At 42.2% G+C, this 17,330-nt stretch overlaps 1 protein-coding gene and 1 long non-coding RNA gene across 3 annotated transcripts; one reads left to right on the top strand and one right to left on the bottom strand.

Moving 5' to 3' along the window:
* Positions 1-3,555: 3,555 nt before the first annotated feature.
* On the bottom strand, positions 3,556-10,861 carry Dyro (Dpt-YFP repressor by overexpression). 2 transcript variants are annotated; one of them, XM_089260086.1, is made up of 4 exons: positions 10,741-10,861; positions 7,685-8,649; positions 5,909-5,980; positions 3,556-5,407 (listed from the first exon to the last, which is right to left on the bottom strand). In XM_089260086.1, the coding sequence occupies exons 2-4, from the start codon at positions 8,486-8,488 to the stop codon at positions 4,520-4,522; spliced, it is 1,764 nt and encodes a 587-aa protein (XP_089116212.1). In that variant the 5' UTR covers positions 8,489-8,649; positions 10,741-10,861; the 3' UTR covers positions 3,556-4,519. The 2 variants fall into 2 exon arrangements, with proteins under 2 accessions (XP_089116212.1, XP_089116211.1); XM_089260085.1 differs by lacking the exon at positions 10,741-10,861 and adding an exon at positions 9,678-9,825.
* LOC149091492 (uncharacterized) lies at positions 10,018-11,627 on the top strand. The gene is made up of 2 exons (XR_016196787.1): positions 10,018-10,612; positions 10,754-11,627. It is a non-coding gene; the product is annotated as an uncharacterized LOC149091492 (long non-coding RNA).
* The last annotated feature ends 5,703 nt before the right edge of the window (positions 11,628-17,330 follow it).

The raw sequence follows: 17,330 nt of genomic DNA, 5'->3' as shown, positions 1-17,330 counted from the left end.
TGCGCTCTTAACTTGGCCAACTGCTTGGCCCGCCTCCGCATTACCTTTAGCTGCCGCTTGCTGTCCCATTAGAGCAACAAATTAGCTGCAACAGCAGCAGCCCGCCTTCTGCCTCGTCTGCCATTGCTATTGCTATTGCTATTGCTATTATTGTTGTTGTGGCAACATCCGCTGGGGCAGGTGGCAGGAGGCAGCTTTGTAATTTACGAGCCAGCAATCGCAGACGACTATCGTAATAGCTGGTAACAGCATTTGTGCATTTTGTTCTGCCATAAATCATATTGGTAATGCAAGTTCTGCAACAACCGTCGACTCGACTCGACTCGACTCGAGTTGATAGTCGTCCAGCTCCCAGCTCCCAGCTCCCTCCCTCCTGCCTTTCTCTTTCTCTAGCCTGTATCTCTCTCTCCCTCTCCCTCTCCCCCTGTGCCATTCCGATCCCTAGTCTTAACTTGTTTGCCCTTTTCAGCCAGCACTTGGACAACATTGTTGAGCTTGCGTCTGCGACGCAATTTCTTGACTCACTTTTCACGACGCCTCGCCTCGCATTGCTCTACAACACTTTTGGCTAATTGATTTACAACACTTTTCCAACCTTTCCCAATATCAAATGTGAAGCTATATATGTCTGTCTGTGGTGTCGTTGTGTATAGTATATATGTATATCTTCTGCCTTTTTATCAAACTCTCTGTAGCTTGCTCAACGCTTCATTGTGTGACAATCGCCCTAGAGTTGTGTAGCGCTTATCAACACTGTACATAGCACTATGTATATATATATATATATATCTGTGAGTGTGTGTGTGTGTGTATGTGGAGTGGGTTGGCTCCCTGGGGCCACATCGGCTGTTTGCAAAAATAATTTATGGCAAACTGTTGATTGTTGACATGGGGGACCCAGAGCTCAAGTTAAAGCCTCGCATACATACATACATACATGTATATATCTACACATATATATATATGTGTTTGTGCGTGTAGAATTTATCATTAGTTTTATATATTTGTATATGTATATGTATAGTAGTTGATGTTGCTTTCAGCTTCGCGAAGCGAAACCAAAACGAAACGCGACGAGCAAAACAAAAGCCCCCCAAAAACACAAACGACAGCTGGGGCTTCGCTTGGCCTGCCCGCTGATGGTTGCTTTTCAAAACACATTGCGTCATTTACTGTACAGCCCGCCTCTGATCGCCCCCATCCCCCCGCCAGTGGCTCCACATCCAACGCCTCGCCAGACGATCGCAGCCACATCGAAGCACGTTGCTCTGACGCTCGCTTCCTAGAAAAGCGACGCGAATTCTACGAATTAGAAATCTATGTACTCGATACTTGCATATGGGGTAATGGCATCTGGTACATCGCTACTATATAAGGCATATATATGTGTATGTGTGTGCATATCGATATCTGCCATTGCGATACTATATACAACACGAAATGTTTGCAACTGCGACTGTAGCAGCTAGAGCTGTGCATTGACTTTGCTTGCTTTTGAAGGCATTTTCAACTAGGGCTTCTGCGGATCGACACGACTAGCAGTTACCCCTTATTTATGTTATTGTCATTCATACTGGGCTTAGCTAATTATTTCCATTTCCATATATATACTTAAACTACCTGGAAATGCAATTCAGTTGTATATTTTGCTTCGTTATCAATTTACTTTTTATCACGTTTTCCATCATTAATTGGTGAGCAATAGGAACATGTTGACTCACACAGCTACCCTGTAGTTTCATTTACATGTTTTGTGTGAGCTACTTTTATGAACTGTTTATATATATATTATGATTTGCTCAGCATTATAATATCACTATTTGAGCAGATCAACTATGTACATTTATTATATTGCTTACCCTGTAATATTTTATATAATGTCGTAAGTAAATCTAGTATTTTTATAAGATAAAATGTTTTTATTAAACTGCTTAATTCATAATTATAATTTCATTATACAGAAATAAAATTCGAAAAAATATAATAAACTCTCATTTTGTTCATTTATCACATTATTGCTATATTTGTACTTTGCTCTCAAGAAAGTGAAAGACCAGCAGTTACCCTGTAGACATATACATATATTAGGTATTATCTCTTTATATATGTATGTAAATTCTTCCTGTCAGCATCTCAATTAGTCTTTCTAATCTCCCATCACTCAAATATATATTGAGTTCTACAAATAATACTGAAAGCACAACTATTAGTTACCCTGCGGACATACATACATCTTAAGTTTTATATCCATATATATGGTGTTCCTGCCCTCATCTCACTTGTTCTCTCTAATCTTTTATCATTTTGCAGCATTTCTCTTCAAGTACTTTATACCAGAAATAGAATCTCAAGTTCTTAGCCCAACTAGTTTAAGCATGCATTTATTTCCAGATTCAATGCAGTTCTATTGAAAATGGTATTATAGATTATATATTATCTCATTTAAAGAAGAAGGCTTATTTATAACATCTTTATAATCTTTACTTTTTACGCTGTCTTTTTTTCAGTGAATCTCTTCGAGTGCTCCCTGTAGGAGCTCTTTATTGCGAGGCCTTGAACCAAATACATAAAAGCCTCTTATCGCCAAACAATTATTTCCAACTCTTATCAATAACTAGACAATTAATCACAGAAATTGATATGCAACGCAAAATACCCTGTAGCTGATAAGTAAATAGGGTATGGAAGCCAGACTGAGCAATTCTGATATATACTATGTATTATACAATATTGAACATATTTAAAGCTGAGCCTATACATATGTATACGTATATCTAATGCTATATATATATTTACATAAGTAAACATAGTGTTTTGGCTTTTGTTTTTCTGTAACCTTTGTTTTTGCAATTAATATTTTAGATTGTTTTCAGACGATTCTGCCTAGTTCTTCGTTACACTTGAGAGCATTTCTGATTTATGATCAAAACAAGCAACAATATTCGATGTCATTCGCGCCCCGAGCCAAACAAACGAACTCCATTGTGTAGCCTGCCCCATGCCCCACAGTCCAGAGACAGAAACCGAACACAAATTAGGCTTTTGTAGAGAGCTCGTTCATGAGTGCCACATATAATCGTATTACAAATGCGCAGTAAATAGAGCTTCATTCGATACGTACAGCTCGTGCAATAATCGAGGAACGAACTAGTTCAAACCAGTTCGGGTGAGAACCACACAAATGTTTTCATTTTATTGGTGGAATGAACCCAGTTTCAATAAATACCAAATTATATTTGCCTCAAAATGCTGGATATCAAAAACCCATAGCTCACTCAGGAAGTAGTAAAAAATCTGATAGCTATTTTCGACTAATGTATATATAGCCATATCATTAAAGAGCATCAATACTCAGCAGGAACCAGCTAATAGAATCTTCATCTTTATTCGCGTTTATTTCCATATAACTCAGTTTAATCTATTTCTATATATTATAAATATTATTTTATCATCATGTACTCTTCATGTTTACTCACCATACTTATGTAGCCCAACCCATTGCCTTTTAGAAAAACTTTTAGGACTCAGATATCAATTTCAAAATGAAAAAAAAAAATAATTCAACAGTTTTTATTAGTTAACTTTTCTCAATTCAAAATAGTTTTCAGTAACAAAAATGTAATAGATACTTAACTAAACAAATATATATATTTGCATATATATTCATATTCAATAAATGTTTTTAATTTTATGTACAGAGCACTTTAAGTTCGGAAACATGTGTAAGTATACATATATGTATATATAGTATATATTTATAGCATGTGTTTCACAAAACATTTGAATTAAGTTTACAGTTTTTTGTTGCTGATTCAACATGGGCACTTAAAGTATATGCACATCAAACATATGTATGTATATATGCATATGTTATATATGTATGTATATCGATTCATTAATGCATAAGATAACAACTCTTAATTGACTACAAAATAAAGGCACCTGAGTTCAAAGTGTTATTGCCAAATGTAAATAAGGTAAACAAATAAAAATAAAAATAATAAAAAATTAAATATATATACACATTAAGATATACATATATGTATGTATTTGTATGTGAATATATTCAGAAAAATAATAAGGTAAATTGTAAATTATTGAATTCATTTTAATTAACGGTATGTTGACTCTATATATGTATGTATTGTACATACGTTTGTATGTTTGTATTTGCAACTGACTGTTTTGATTGACTAAACGCTGATATGCATCTCTATATAGTATATTACATATGTATGTACAGCTCTATGTATTTATTATTTTTATGTGTTTCATATAAAAGTACTTAAATGGTCTTTGTCCCTGAATGAAATGCGCCTGGCTTATTTATTTTTATCAAAAAATAATAACCCGCCCCTAAACTACGCTTAGAATTTGTTGGCTCTTGTTGCTCTTATTTGCTGACTAGTGCGTTTTCTCCTTCTCCTCTCTGTCTCTTTCCCTCTTGCTTAACTACAGGTTGCCGGACTTTTGACTGCTCGCCCACTCCCACTCCCACTCCCACTCCGCCTGCCCTTAGCTATTGCATTTTGTAGAGCTGCGGCGGCTCCTTGGAGGCCGGCATCCCCTGATCATAGTTGCCCAGCTCCGCTTCGTATAGCAAATTGTTGATCAGATGCTTTACGACTATCTTCGACTTGGGCGTCTTCAGTTTTCTTATGGTGATGGCCACGTACTCACCAAACACCCCGTATTCATCCACATGGCTGTTGCCGGCCAGGCTGCTGCCGCTGCTCATTTTGAGGGGCGTGGCAGTCAGGCTGGATATGCCGCTGCTGCCAGTTGTGGCCAGATCTAAGGAGTTGCTGTTATTGCTGTTGTTGTTGTTGTTGTTGTTATTAGTGTTGTTGTTAGTGTTATTGTTGCTGCTGTTGCTGTTGTTGTTGTTGTTGTTGTTGGCCAGAGTTGGCGAGCAGGAGAGATCACGACCACGATCACGTTTTTGTGCCATGTTATTGGAATGTAGTTGTTGTTGTTGCTGCTGCTGCTGCTGTTGTTGTTGTAGCTGCTGCGGTTGTGCATGCCCATTGCCATTGTGGTTGCCATGGCTGAGATTGTGGCTAAAGTGTTGCTGCAGCGTATGAAATGCGATCTGATTGTGTGGATGTTGCTGATGCTGTAGTTGTTGTTGTTGCTGCTGCTGCTGCTGATGTTGGTGTTGCTGTTGCTGCAGCACTGTCGTCTGCCCCGTCGACTTGATGGGCGTCAGAGTTAATGCCCCAACCACGCCCCCAACAATGCCAACGCCCACGCCAGCGCTGACATCACAGCCATCGAGCTCATCCATTTGCGCTTTACGCTTGCGCGGATTATATGTCAGATCCGTGGGTTTGTAGTAGCTCGCGGAGAGAGAGAGCGGCGTGCTCGTCTGCCTATCGAGCATGCCCAGCTCTGGTTCGTGCTCGATCTGCAAGCGATGAAATATAGAAGCAGAAGAGGAAGAAGAAGAATGTGAAGAGACGAACAGAGAAACAAAGGTTGAACAGTGGTTAGTAAGTTCTTAACTTGTGGAATGAGGGATTATAATATATAATATACCCCAAGATTATTTGTTTTTCATGGAAATTTTCAAATATTCTATAGGGTGTACAGACTGTTAAGCATATGTATATATGCACATATGTACATACATACTCTATCTAAACAGTAAGTACATATACCGAAATGAACATAACTGCTATAAAAATATTCGCTTTCTTTTCATACAAAATATTCTATATGATTACCTTATACGGATTAATTTTTCTTATCAAAATAAAATTGCTATACATACATACGAAACGTACGCACTCTACATCATTACAAACCACACCCCACTGAAATTCAGCTTTTACAGGGTATTCGAATGCCCATTCTTTAAGTCAATTGAAATGCAATAAAGATCAAAAGCTCAAGCACTCATACTTACAATTTCTGTCTTCACATCTTCGGCACTGATATTGCAATAGCTCTCGCCATCCAAATCGGAAGATGAACGCGTCTGCGAAAGAGAGAGAGGGAGAGAAAACAAATCGTCAAGAATTGGCAAAGGCGAGAAATATGAAAAGACGGATAACTAACTACATACAACATTAATAATGACAGTGTAAAGAATTTGTCAGACAAATAATAATAACACCAACAACAGCAACAGCACAAACTAAATGATAATAGACGAAGGCGAAGCAACAAAAAACATAAAGCAAAGAGAAAAACAAATTAGAATAGTAATAAAAAATAAATAAACAAATGTGAGCAGCAGTCAAACTCACACACACACACGCGCGCTCACACAGACAGCCTTTGCATACAGATGGCAGCGCGAGAGCCAGCGGCGATTAAATTAGTTGCGTTCGTCGAGACGGGGCTAGCGACGCGGCGAATTCAACATTGAAGTGGACCAACGAGTGGCCAGACAAGCAGACGAATAGACAGATGAAGCGAACGAATGAAAAAAGCAAAAAACAAAAACAAACGCAAAACGCAGCGCAGCAACTTGCTATATTGAAGCTAATGCTGCTGCTGCTGATGCTGCTGCTGGTTGCTGTTGATACTGCTTAGGCGGGTCCATTGCCAGCGCAGCGGTTGTGGGTGGGCGGGGTGGTGCGCAGCTGTTGAGGGGCAGGGTCGACGCAAAGCGTGTAGCTGCCGATTTCTACGGCTGATGCAACACACATACATATGGCTCTGGCTATGGCTAACGTAGCAGCAGCAGCAACGACATCAACGGCGGCAGCAGCGAAAATCAAAGCCAGTTGACACACAGACAGGACACACACACGCACACGGACACACACTTGCACAACACACGTCGCTTATCAAGCTCAAGCGACGCAATAGCAGCGCCAGCGCCACAGTGACAAACAATGGTTAATTATTGCAAAGGGCTCTGACGAGATAAATTGATAATGCACAATGCATCAATTGATTAATCAATAATATCGATAACATTGCAAATTCATTTAATTTTTAACAGCGATTGCAGCGCAGATTGCCGCCACAGTGTTGCCACCTGATTAATATTTGTAATGTGTGCCATTGCGAGCAGTTCTAGCACCAGTGCAAGGCAAATTAGTAAGTAAAAGGAGTGAAAATAAACGGTGTAAGCACAAGTGCGGAAATTTCGTGTCTTACTAAAAAGCTCAAGCCACTGTGCGCCACAGTTTGTAGCTGTTGCTGACGAACCGCTAGACACAGAGACAGCAGCGACGGCGCGTGTACTGCGCTGCTGCTGCTGCTGCTGCCGCAAAACAAGTCAAACCACTCACACATACTTGCAAAAGCACACACACACGCGCACACACACACTATTACAGTTTAACGCTCGTTCTCGCTCGTATGAAAAGCAAAAGCTTCACCGGAACGGAACGTTAACAACAAACAACAAGAATAATCATTTAGTCACACCAATAAATACCCTACCAAATGAAAATGTTAACAGCTCGATGAGAACATAATTATGAATGAAATAACCAACAATTATTATAATTAAAATGCATGTAGTGTGCATATTCAAATGTACATATATGCTGATGTATGTGCAGTTATCCATGTGTGTTTGCTGTACAAAAATGTGGTGAATGACACAACGCATATAACTTAACAAACAGTGTAGTGTATAGAACATAAGAAATGAGAAATAATATGCACAACAAAGTAAAATCAATAAGGAATAAGCAATAGGCAATAGGCGATAGGAGCTTACCACAGCAGCTGAGACGGCTGCAGCGGCCGTTGCTGATGATGCTGTTGCGTCGCTGCCGCTGCCATTGCCCGCACATCCATTGGAATTGCCATCCGAGGCTGCTGCATCGTCTTCCATATTTTGTTCCCGTTCTCTGACGTTCGCCGCGGCTGCGGCCGCAGCCACAACAGCAACGGCGGCAGCGACGCGGGCAGCGAAGTCTTCGTGCTGCTCAACCTGTTGCTTGCCCGCAGCAGCAGCTGTCAGCTGTTCCAAATCTAGGCTATGCATCAGCGTCAGTTTATCAGCTGCTTCCGAGTCCAGCAGCGCTGTCGACGCAGTCGGTTCTACGTCACCGTCAACACCGCCGTCCATGGTAGAAGCGTCGGCGTCCCGTTCCCCATCCAAAATGAAGCGAATTGCCTCATATGCAAACCACATGGGCTGATAGTGAACGCCTCGGCTGCGTCCGTTGATCACCTTGCCGTGCTCTCGATGGAAGGAGGAGCGCAGCGATTTGATTTTCGAGCGAATTGAGCGAATTTCTGTCTTATATTTCTGGCTAAGCAGCTTGAGGGCCTCGTATTTGGTCTGCTTGATGTGATAGCCTTTGGTGTTTGGGTCCCAGAGCACGCGCTGCCGTCGATAATCCTCGATGAAGCCCAATATTGTGGCGCGCGACCATTCAATGCGATCCGCAGGCGAGGCCTGCGTCGACGGCGACGGTGACGGCGGCAGCGCTGCGGCGTCAGCAGCAATCAAAGCGATAGCATTGGAGTTGGCGTCAAGTTTGTACTGCGCTGCGCTGGCGCCACTGCTGGACATCGTGCGGAGAAAGTTAACGGTTAAAGGAGCCAGTGGTGATGCTGCTGTTGCTGTCGTTGTTGTTGGTGTTGCTGTTGTTGTGGTGCAGTGGGTGGTTTGTTGGATGGTGCTGGTTCGGTACGGTTCGGCTGGGTTGGATGGATGCGCGCGCGCGCAAGCGGCTGCCGGAGAGAGACAGTGTGAGTGTGTGTGAGAGAGAGAGAGGAAGGTAGCAAAGAAGGTAAACGCAACGCAACGCAAAACGCAACGCGACGTAAAAAATAAGCGTCCACAACACGTTGCTTTTGACTTTCGACTGAGGCGGCGGCGGCCGCGGCTAGCGGTTGTGTGGCAGAGGAAGCGTAGCAGCAGCAGCAGCAGCAGAAGCAGTATCGGCAGCGGCAAGTGTGGCGGCGGCGGCGGCCAAACGGCAGCTCAGCTGCACTTTGTGCGAGAGAGCGCGCGAGTGTGCGAAGCACAGTGGTACACGACCTAATTGCAATTAACCAAAATGCAAATTACTTGTGAACTTTACTTCAATTGACTATTTGAATTAAATCAAATAATAGAAAATAAATTAACTAATTATATTAAGCTATAAAATAACATGTGGTAAATTCGATATTGATAGAACAACTGTTACATGATAATATTATTATAGATAAGAATTTCAAGCATTATATATTTATCAGATAGAATAAATAAAGCCAACCAATATACATATTTCGTTTACCACGTGGAATTAGCTTTTGCTCGCACACGCTTTTGGCTATCGGTACCACTGTGCGTCGTTGTTTCGTCCAAAATCAACGCAAAGGTGTGCGCGACTCTGTGTTTGCTGTTTGTGTTGATGTGTGCACACGTACAGGCTAGCATGTGCGCAAGTGTGTACGTGTGCATGTGTCTATACGTGTGCCTGTGTCTGGCTCTGTGCGTGTATGTGTGCTGGTTGCAGCGGCACGCGGGGGCTTTTTTTCGCTCACTCAACGACTCGACGTAGCTGCTGCTGCTGCTGCTGCTGCTGTAGCTGTTGTTGTTGCGGCTGCTCTGCCCGGAGACCTGTTGGTTGCTCGCTTGATAATGCGACGCTTTGTTGTTGTTGTTATTGTTATTGCTATAGTTGTTGTTGCTGTTGCTGACTGTTTTGGGTTTTCTATTTGTTGCTGCTATCAGCTGTTTTATTGCATGTTGTTGTTGCCGCAATACATACGTGCGACGTGACGTTGCTGTTGCTGCTGCTGGTGTTGCCACTCGACGTTGACGTTACGATCCCCCGACACGTTCGTTGTTGTTTTCGCCGCTTCGTCGTTCGTCGTCGGTCGTTCGCTGTTGAAATCACGATTTGTACTAATTTCACATATTTAAACTGTGTGTGGCATGCGCGCTGCTCCAAACGGGCCAGTTGCTGCTGTTGTTGTTGTTGCTGCTGTTGTTGTTATTGTTGCTGCTGCTGCTGCTGTTATTGTTGCTGCTGCCGCTGCTGCTGTTGGCCGTAAGTTCGTCACTTGGTTTTGTGTTCGCCTCACGCCCCCGCCCACCGCTACAAACACCTTCCATACTCGTTGCTGCTGTGGTTTTAGCACTTTTAGCACAGATCATTACCGCTATATCATAAGCTTTACCCAAAGCTTAGAATGCGGCGAAGGCGAAGGCGAATCTGTCTGGCATTCTTTTTCTGTGTCTGCAAACTTCGCCGTACCGTGTGTCACAGCATATTGAAGTTCGGAACAAATTTGTTATCAATTTCCGTCTGTTAAAACTTATGTTTTCTCTCTTGTTTATTTTTCAATCTCTTGAATATCTGCAAATCAAACTTGTTATCTGTGTGTGATAGTGTATATGAATTTCGGTGCCTTTATCGTAATTTTCATTTCTCGTTTCTGTTCAGCTTCGCCCGTGCGGCGATCGCTGCTGCTGTTGCTGCCTGCTGCTGCTGTCGCTACCGTCAACGGCAACACGTTGCACAGTGGGCCCCGCATCTGCGCATGTGACGAAGGCTGCCAAAAAAATAGCTGACTAGCAAAGTGTAGCAAAGTGGCGGCCATGACGCTGGATAGGCTAGTGGCGTGTGCTCGTTAAAGTGTTGGCTACAGCATACATTGTATATTTAAATACATATGCATTTCAGCAAATGTATATATGTATGTATGTGTATGCTTACGTATTATGTGTATGTATATATGTATGTGTGTAAATGAAATATATATGACACGATATAGATGTACGGAGTCGGTGCAGATCTACAATTTAATGAAAATAATTTAATTTCTTACTATTGCTTTCAAGTGTTTTGCCTTTGCTCCACTGTGCAACGGGCAGCTACAGCTGTAAATTTTGTTGCCGTCGTTCAGAAGTTGTTATCGTTGCCGCCGCCACCTCCGCCGCAGTTGGACGAAGCTGAATAACAAAAACAAAATTCGCAAAAAGCTTCGCAACACGGTAACAAATTTTGCGAGTCAGCAGAATGAAAAAGAAACAAAAAAGAAAAGAATCAGAAAAAAGGAATTGCATTTCACGGCAAATTTGGTTGTTTTTGTTAATCAAGGGGCCGGCTGGCTGGTCGTTAGCTTAGTTGTCGATTGCCAGGGGCGAGGGAGCTGACAAAATCGACAGCGTCGCCGTCGCTCACGTAGGCAGCTTTGTTTTTGCATTTTGAGTTGACAACTTTGTTGTCCCGCTCCGATCGATGAACGACATTTAATTGTGCTCTCCCTCTCTGCCTAACATGGTGTTGCGCTCTTTCTCTTTCTGCCCTAGGTATGCAAGTCCTCACACGTGCAGGTTTAAGTTTCGCCGAATTTTGTCGTCGTAAGGCAAACTCAAACACAGAGACACAAAGGCATGCATTAACAGAGTTAGAGCTTGTGCATTTCGCAATGCATTCACTCTCTCTCTCTCTCTCTCTCTCTCTCTCGCAGTCTGACTCTCTCTCTTTGGCTGTTTTACTTCATGTCACCTCTAATACTCACAGCATTTTAACATTACGGAAGCTTTCGTGACTGCTTCTGCTTCTTACTTTAACTGCTCATTATCAAGCGCCGCTGTTGCTGTCGCTGTCTCTGCCTCTGCCACTGCCTCAGTCGCTGCTACCGTCGACTGTGGCAGCGACATGTTTGCCGCACCTACGATAACGGCATTAACTTGACTTGACTTAACAAACCCGATCCCCTTCCTGTGCCCTATCGAAATACCGCATAGCATCAACATGAACCGGCGCTCGCTCAGTGAAAGCAACGAAAATGCTGCGACTGCAACGCGGAGTGCGCCAGCAAAAATTAAATCTGAAATTGGCTCTGACTGCGCGTCAGTCGCTATTGCTACCGCTACCTTCGCTGTCATCGCTGCCAGCGCTTGCGTCGCTGTCAACGTAAGCGACGCGTTGCGTCGTGGCGCAAAGCTTTGCATTCAATTTTCGTTTCAAGTTGACAAATTGACGTTCAAAGTTGTTTGCGCAGCATTTCAGTTACAGTTTCAGTTTAGCTGCCTGCCTTTTTCCGCTTCCCTCATTCCCCACGATTCTCCAGCGCGATGCCATTACCGTTGCAATCGCTACACACACACATCCGCAAACACCCATATCGTTGCCTTTGTCAGTTCTGTTTCCTTATTATTTTTATGATTTTTTCACAATCTTTTTACGTCCTTTGGTTGCCTTAAAATGCAAGTATTTAGTGTGTAGATGTGTGTGTGATATGCGTATGTAAAACGAATACAGTGCTCGATAAACGTTTGTGGAGAAGCTAGAAAATGCAAAAGTATTCTAATGCTGTGAATCTTTGAGTAATGAAAATTTAAATAGAAAATAATATATAATTCTATACATAAAATGTACATACATTATATTTTTAATAGATTACTAAATATGTTAGAAATAATATTAATAAACATTTATTATTTATATTTATTATTGATTGAATTGCTATGTATTTTTATACATTTACAGACGTGTGCATTCTGCTGTGAGCCACTGTACGTAATAGAATGAGTTGCCGTTGTTCCTGTTGCTGTTGCTGTTGCTTTTGCTGTTGCTGTTGCTGTTATTGCTTGTTGTCATTGCCAACTAAATTGCATTGAGCTGTCACATTAGAGAAGCAACTCGATACGCCAGTCGCTTGCATCTATCTCTCGCTCCCCTCGGCCCCTTTGCTTGTTCTCTTCTTCTTGCCAGCCACTCTATACACAGCTGAACAGTTTTTATCAATCAACTTTGGAGGTGTTGTTGTCGCCGCTATTGTCGTGGTCGCTCTCCTTCTTATTCTTCGGCGTGTTTTTTTTTTTTTTGCTATTTGTTGTTGCGTGCACTTTAGTTGAAATTGCTGTTGACGTTGACTGTGCAATACATATTTTTATTTTTATTCAATTTCAACGTCACTTGAACGTCGCTAACGACGTCGTCGTCGTTGTCGTCGTCGTCCACGCTGTTGTCGATGCCTCTGTCATCATCATCATCATCATCATCATCGAGAACATCGGTTCGCCTGCTGTCTGCCTGCTGCTGGCTGTGTTTGTTTTTGTTTATTTCAATTATGCAGCGTCTATCGTTTATCGTTTATCGCGCCCAGCCAATTCAATTGGATAAGCCACGCAGCTGTTTAAAGTGCACTTCCTTATGGCCCGCATGCCCCACCGTGCCAACTGGAGTGAGCAACAATTCTCCAATTGGAATTGCAATTGCAATTCGTACAGCCGCTTGAGTGAACGTTTATTTATTTACTTATTTAGTTTGTGCAACTGATGCGTATCTCTGCTGCACTTGCATTTCGCACTCTGCTACTGCTCCGCTCCGCACTAACGGGAAATCGTACTCTACGAACTGCGCTCAAAGGAAGTGCATTCGAATGGCTGCACATCTGATAAACATGATACCCATAGACAGCTAACAGCTGTGCCTCTGCCTCTGGCTCTGGCTCTGGCTCTGCCCCTACGTCCGATACCGATATCGATATCCATTGCAACCACTTGAGCTTTTCTCTAATTAGCTTTTTGCACTGATTTCGCGTTCTGAAGGTTGCCCTCTCAATGCAAAAACATTCACGATTTGCCATATCCGCCTCAATTGCATTTGTCGCTGACTAACTTGATGTTGGCAAAATTGACATGCAGATGCAATCAGTTGTAAATGCTCATGTTTATTTTTAGATATTTGCAAAATTAACTAAATCATATACATATAGTATGAACCAGTATAATTATAAAGGCATATATAATAGCAAGATAAAATATAAAATATAAGCTAAACATTTATATATGAAAGAATAACCGCTCTATTAATTATATTAATTTATAAACAAAATTTCCGTTGTTCAATAAATTCAGGATTAAATCAATTAAAAATTTAAGCTTGACTTTATAGGTCGTTAATTTGAGACGATGTTAAAAGCCTGTTATTATTCTCATGTTAATTATATAATAGAGTTAATGGCTCAGCGATGACGTTAAGATATTTTTACCAATAAATATTAATACATTATGGAAATATTGCAATTTTAAAAACTGTTTGTAAACAATTTTAAAAAGAGCAAAATTATGTTATAGTTGGAATATAAATGTTGTCCGAATTTTTCTGCTAAAAGACTTGCTTACAACAATTCTTTGAGTACGGTAAAATATCTATCTAAAGGAAGCTTAAGGCCTTGTCTCATAGCAAAGAACTTTATCTTTTGAAAATTAAAAATAAAGTTAATATGATTGGGGTATCCATATCTACCTGCAGAATAATAGGCTCAGGGGAGTCTTGCAAATCCACGATCATCTAAAATTTATACCACCCTAATTTAATCTATACCTAATTGAGATTCAAGTTTTAAGTCTGTACTTAAATCTCTTTTTAATGTGGAGAAAAACCTCAAGCCCATTAATTCGGAAGTTATTTGAAACCTTTTGCTCGTTGAATTTAAGAGCATTTGATATATTTGGATTAGGGGCAGGGGAAAGATGGCAGGGCTCGAGAGTCGGAGGAGGATACGAGTAAAACACGCCCGATTAAGACATTCTGCGGTCATCTTCATGTGAAGAGGCATTTGCTGCCTGCATATAATTACGTTCGTTCGGCTTTTCGGGTGGCTCATTCATCACGCAGGCAACCAAAATGTATCTCAGAGATTGTTAGCACTTGGGCCCGACAGGCAGTGTGGACGTGTACATGGGCGTGGGCGTGGACAAGACAAGAGTTATTTATGTTGTATAGCCAGCTACAACTATTAAAAGTAACTACTTAGCAAACACTGAAGCCGACTGAAGCCGACCAACCGTACCCGTAACCACTGAGCCAACGAACCACCGAGCCAACGAGCCAACGAGCCAAGGAGCCATCGGGCTGCCCAATCCGAAAGTTTTTTCGGCAAAGTGCCATTTAGTTAAACATTTTGACACATGATAAATGAGTTGTATAAGCCCAGAAACCCACCATTAGGTCAGACATATGTTGAGTCCTAGCTGCCCCCTCCGGTGAGCCCTCTGTCCGCCTCTGGTCAAAGATCTGCTATTGCTGGCAATTAAAGTGGCATGAAAGACGCTTCGGTAACCCATAAATAGTATCCATAAAGAAAGCACTAACATGTAAATTTCGGCAAGAGCCGAAGCAGAAGCAGAGTCAAGCCAAGCAGAGCCAGCCAGAGCAGGTCCTTCCGAAGGACTTCCGCACAGCAGCCAAGCGTAGAGAACTCATTAAATAGAAAGCATTTAATGCGCATCTAGATACAGCTGTACATAGTTATATATAACAGCAGGCCGGTAATAGAATGTCATAAGCAGCTGCCAGAGGGTGCGAAATTGAACGAATGAATGAATGAGTGAATGAATGAAGGATGGATGGCTGCTTGCTTGCTCTAAGTGTGATATCACAAGTCAAAGTTTGAAGCAACCAAAAAAAAAAACTGAATCGTCGTAAAAGTCGGCGCCATCGTCCTCGTTGTCCTCATCGTCGCCTGTCGACAGGAAGGTCATTTAAGTTTTAATGATAGAGTTGTGTGTGTGTGTGTGTATAGCGTGGAAGAGGAAGGAAGGACGCGCCACGGGTAATGAAAAAGTTGCGCCCTAGAATTTGCGGTTCGTTATTCTACTTCATCTACTCAGGGGTAGTTGGTCTATAACCAGTTAGAGCTACAACCGAAGCTGGAGTTGGAGTTGGAGTTGGAGCTGGAGCTAGAGATACAATTCGTAGATTGCTTGAAGAACAAAGGCAAATAAATGGAGTGAGTGTTACAGAGAGTGAATCGTTGATGTATTAATTGAAATCTAGACTTCGAATTATACTCCTTCAGCTTCAGATTGAATAGCAAATGTACCGTTCGAGAGGGTAGCCAGAGCAGGCAAAACTTTGTTGTTAACTAAAAGTGAGTTTGAAGCTTGTACTGTAACCATTAGCTGGGGTATCGAAAATTCGAGCAATTGTGGGTAACGGTGGCAGAAGCTACGGTTTGGATAATAGTGTAATGAGTTCTACAAAGTTGTACAAGTTATTTATATGATTAATATAATAACTAGATTCTAGCTCGAAATGGAATGGATCTATCGGGTATGTCCGTCGGATTCTAGCCAATGTAGCTCATTAGATTCATTTCCTCAAAGACCATCTGAGAGGTAGGTTTTTTCCAGGCTTTCTAACAGGGGTTTTACCGGCTAACATAACAATAGTCTTTGTTCTTCAGTCCAGGAAAAGTGTATTGAAATTTCGCTGTCCAACTCCTTCGACAACTTTCGCGCAGGCTCGGCTTCTGTAAAACTTTTACTTTCATGCTGAACTTAAACTGCAGATATATACTTGATATTATATGCATGTATATTACCTTAGTTAGCTGAATTCCAATTGTTTTCGTACTCAACCTTCCCCAAGGGCAAGCCCCGTCTCCACATCCTTAGCATATTTGCAATCACGTCTATTTCTTTCTTCCATTTGATTGCACATTGATAGAACTTAGCTGGCCATTAAGCTGGATACATTTCCTGTTAATTGAATGCGTTTCAAGTGCCAAACTCGCGCCCTTCTGGCTCTGGCCCTGCCCCTGCCTCCTCACTTATCGAAAACAATTGCTGTCAAAGGGCGTGTGCTATTTGCATCTCTAAAACGGTGGCAATTGACGCCGGTTTGGACCGAGGCGACGCTTCGCACTCGGCTATCATCATCATCCATATCGGTTCGCAGTCGACACAGAAATTATTTAGCATGGATATATATTTAACGCTAACCCTCGGCGCCTGGCATTATGTACAGTGGCTCCTGCTGCGTTTTATGCCTTTCGCATTTTGCGCATTGTGGCCCTGGGCCCTCCTGGCAGGAAGCAGGGGGTAGCCCATTGTGAGCAGGGGTAGTCAGGTCTCTGCGCACAACACTTTTGCGTAATAAGTGTATTTACTTTGTGCCAGAGTATTTCACGGTGTGTGTGTGTGTGTGTGTGTGTGTGTGAATGGAATGGAAATGGCTTTCGTAATAATGGATTTCATTAAGGCCATGCAGGACAATGAAGGACCCTCTCGCTCAGAGGCTGTGAGTCTCTCTCTCTCTCTCTGTGTTTCTGTGTGTGTTTGTGTGTGTGGACGCCAATTCAAACTACGCCATGCGTAACAAATAAATTCATTAAGCGCAGCCAATGCCTCGTCCAAAACATTATCATCAACGTAACTCTGGCGCGGTGGGGTAAGGCAGTCGAAGGCCGGGTCGGTGTGGGTCGGGGTAGGGGCAGCCGACCGGCTGACTAAATGATAATAGCAAAAGCCGCTTGGCTTGGCACGCGTAATTAAGTTGCATGTTCGAATGTGGCCAAGTCCAAAAATTCTGTACGAGTTCCGTTCTGGCTCTACCGGCTACCGGCTACCGGCGCTCGGCTCTCGTCTCTGCCTCCCACCTAACCGGATGTTATTCAAA

Source organism: Drosophila navojoa, chromosome 4, assembly GCF_054131105.1.
Source record: "Drosophila navojoa isolate 15081-1374.11 chromosome 4, UAZ_NAV_1.0, whole genome shotgun sequence".
Lineage (NCBI taxonomy): Eukaryota > Metazoa > Arthropoda > Insecta > Diptera > Drosophilidae > Drosophila > Drosophila navojoa.
This window is presented reverse-complemented; position numbering and strand designations above follow the sequence as displayed.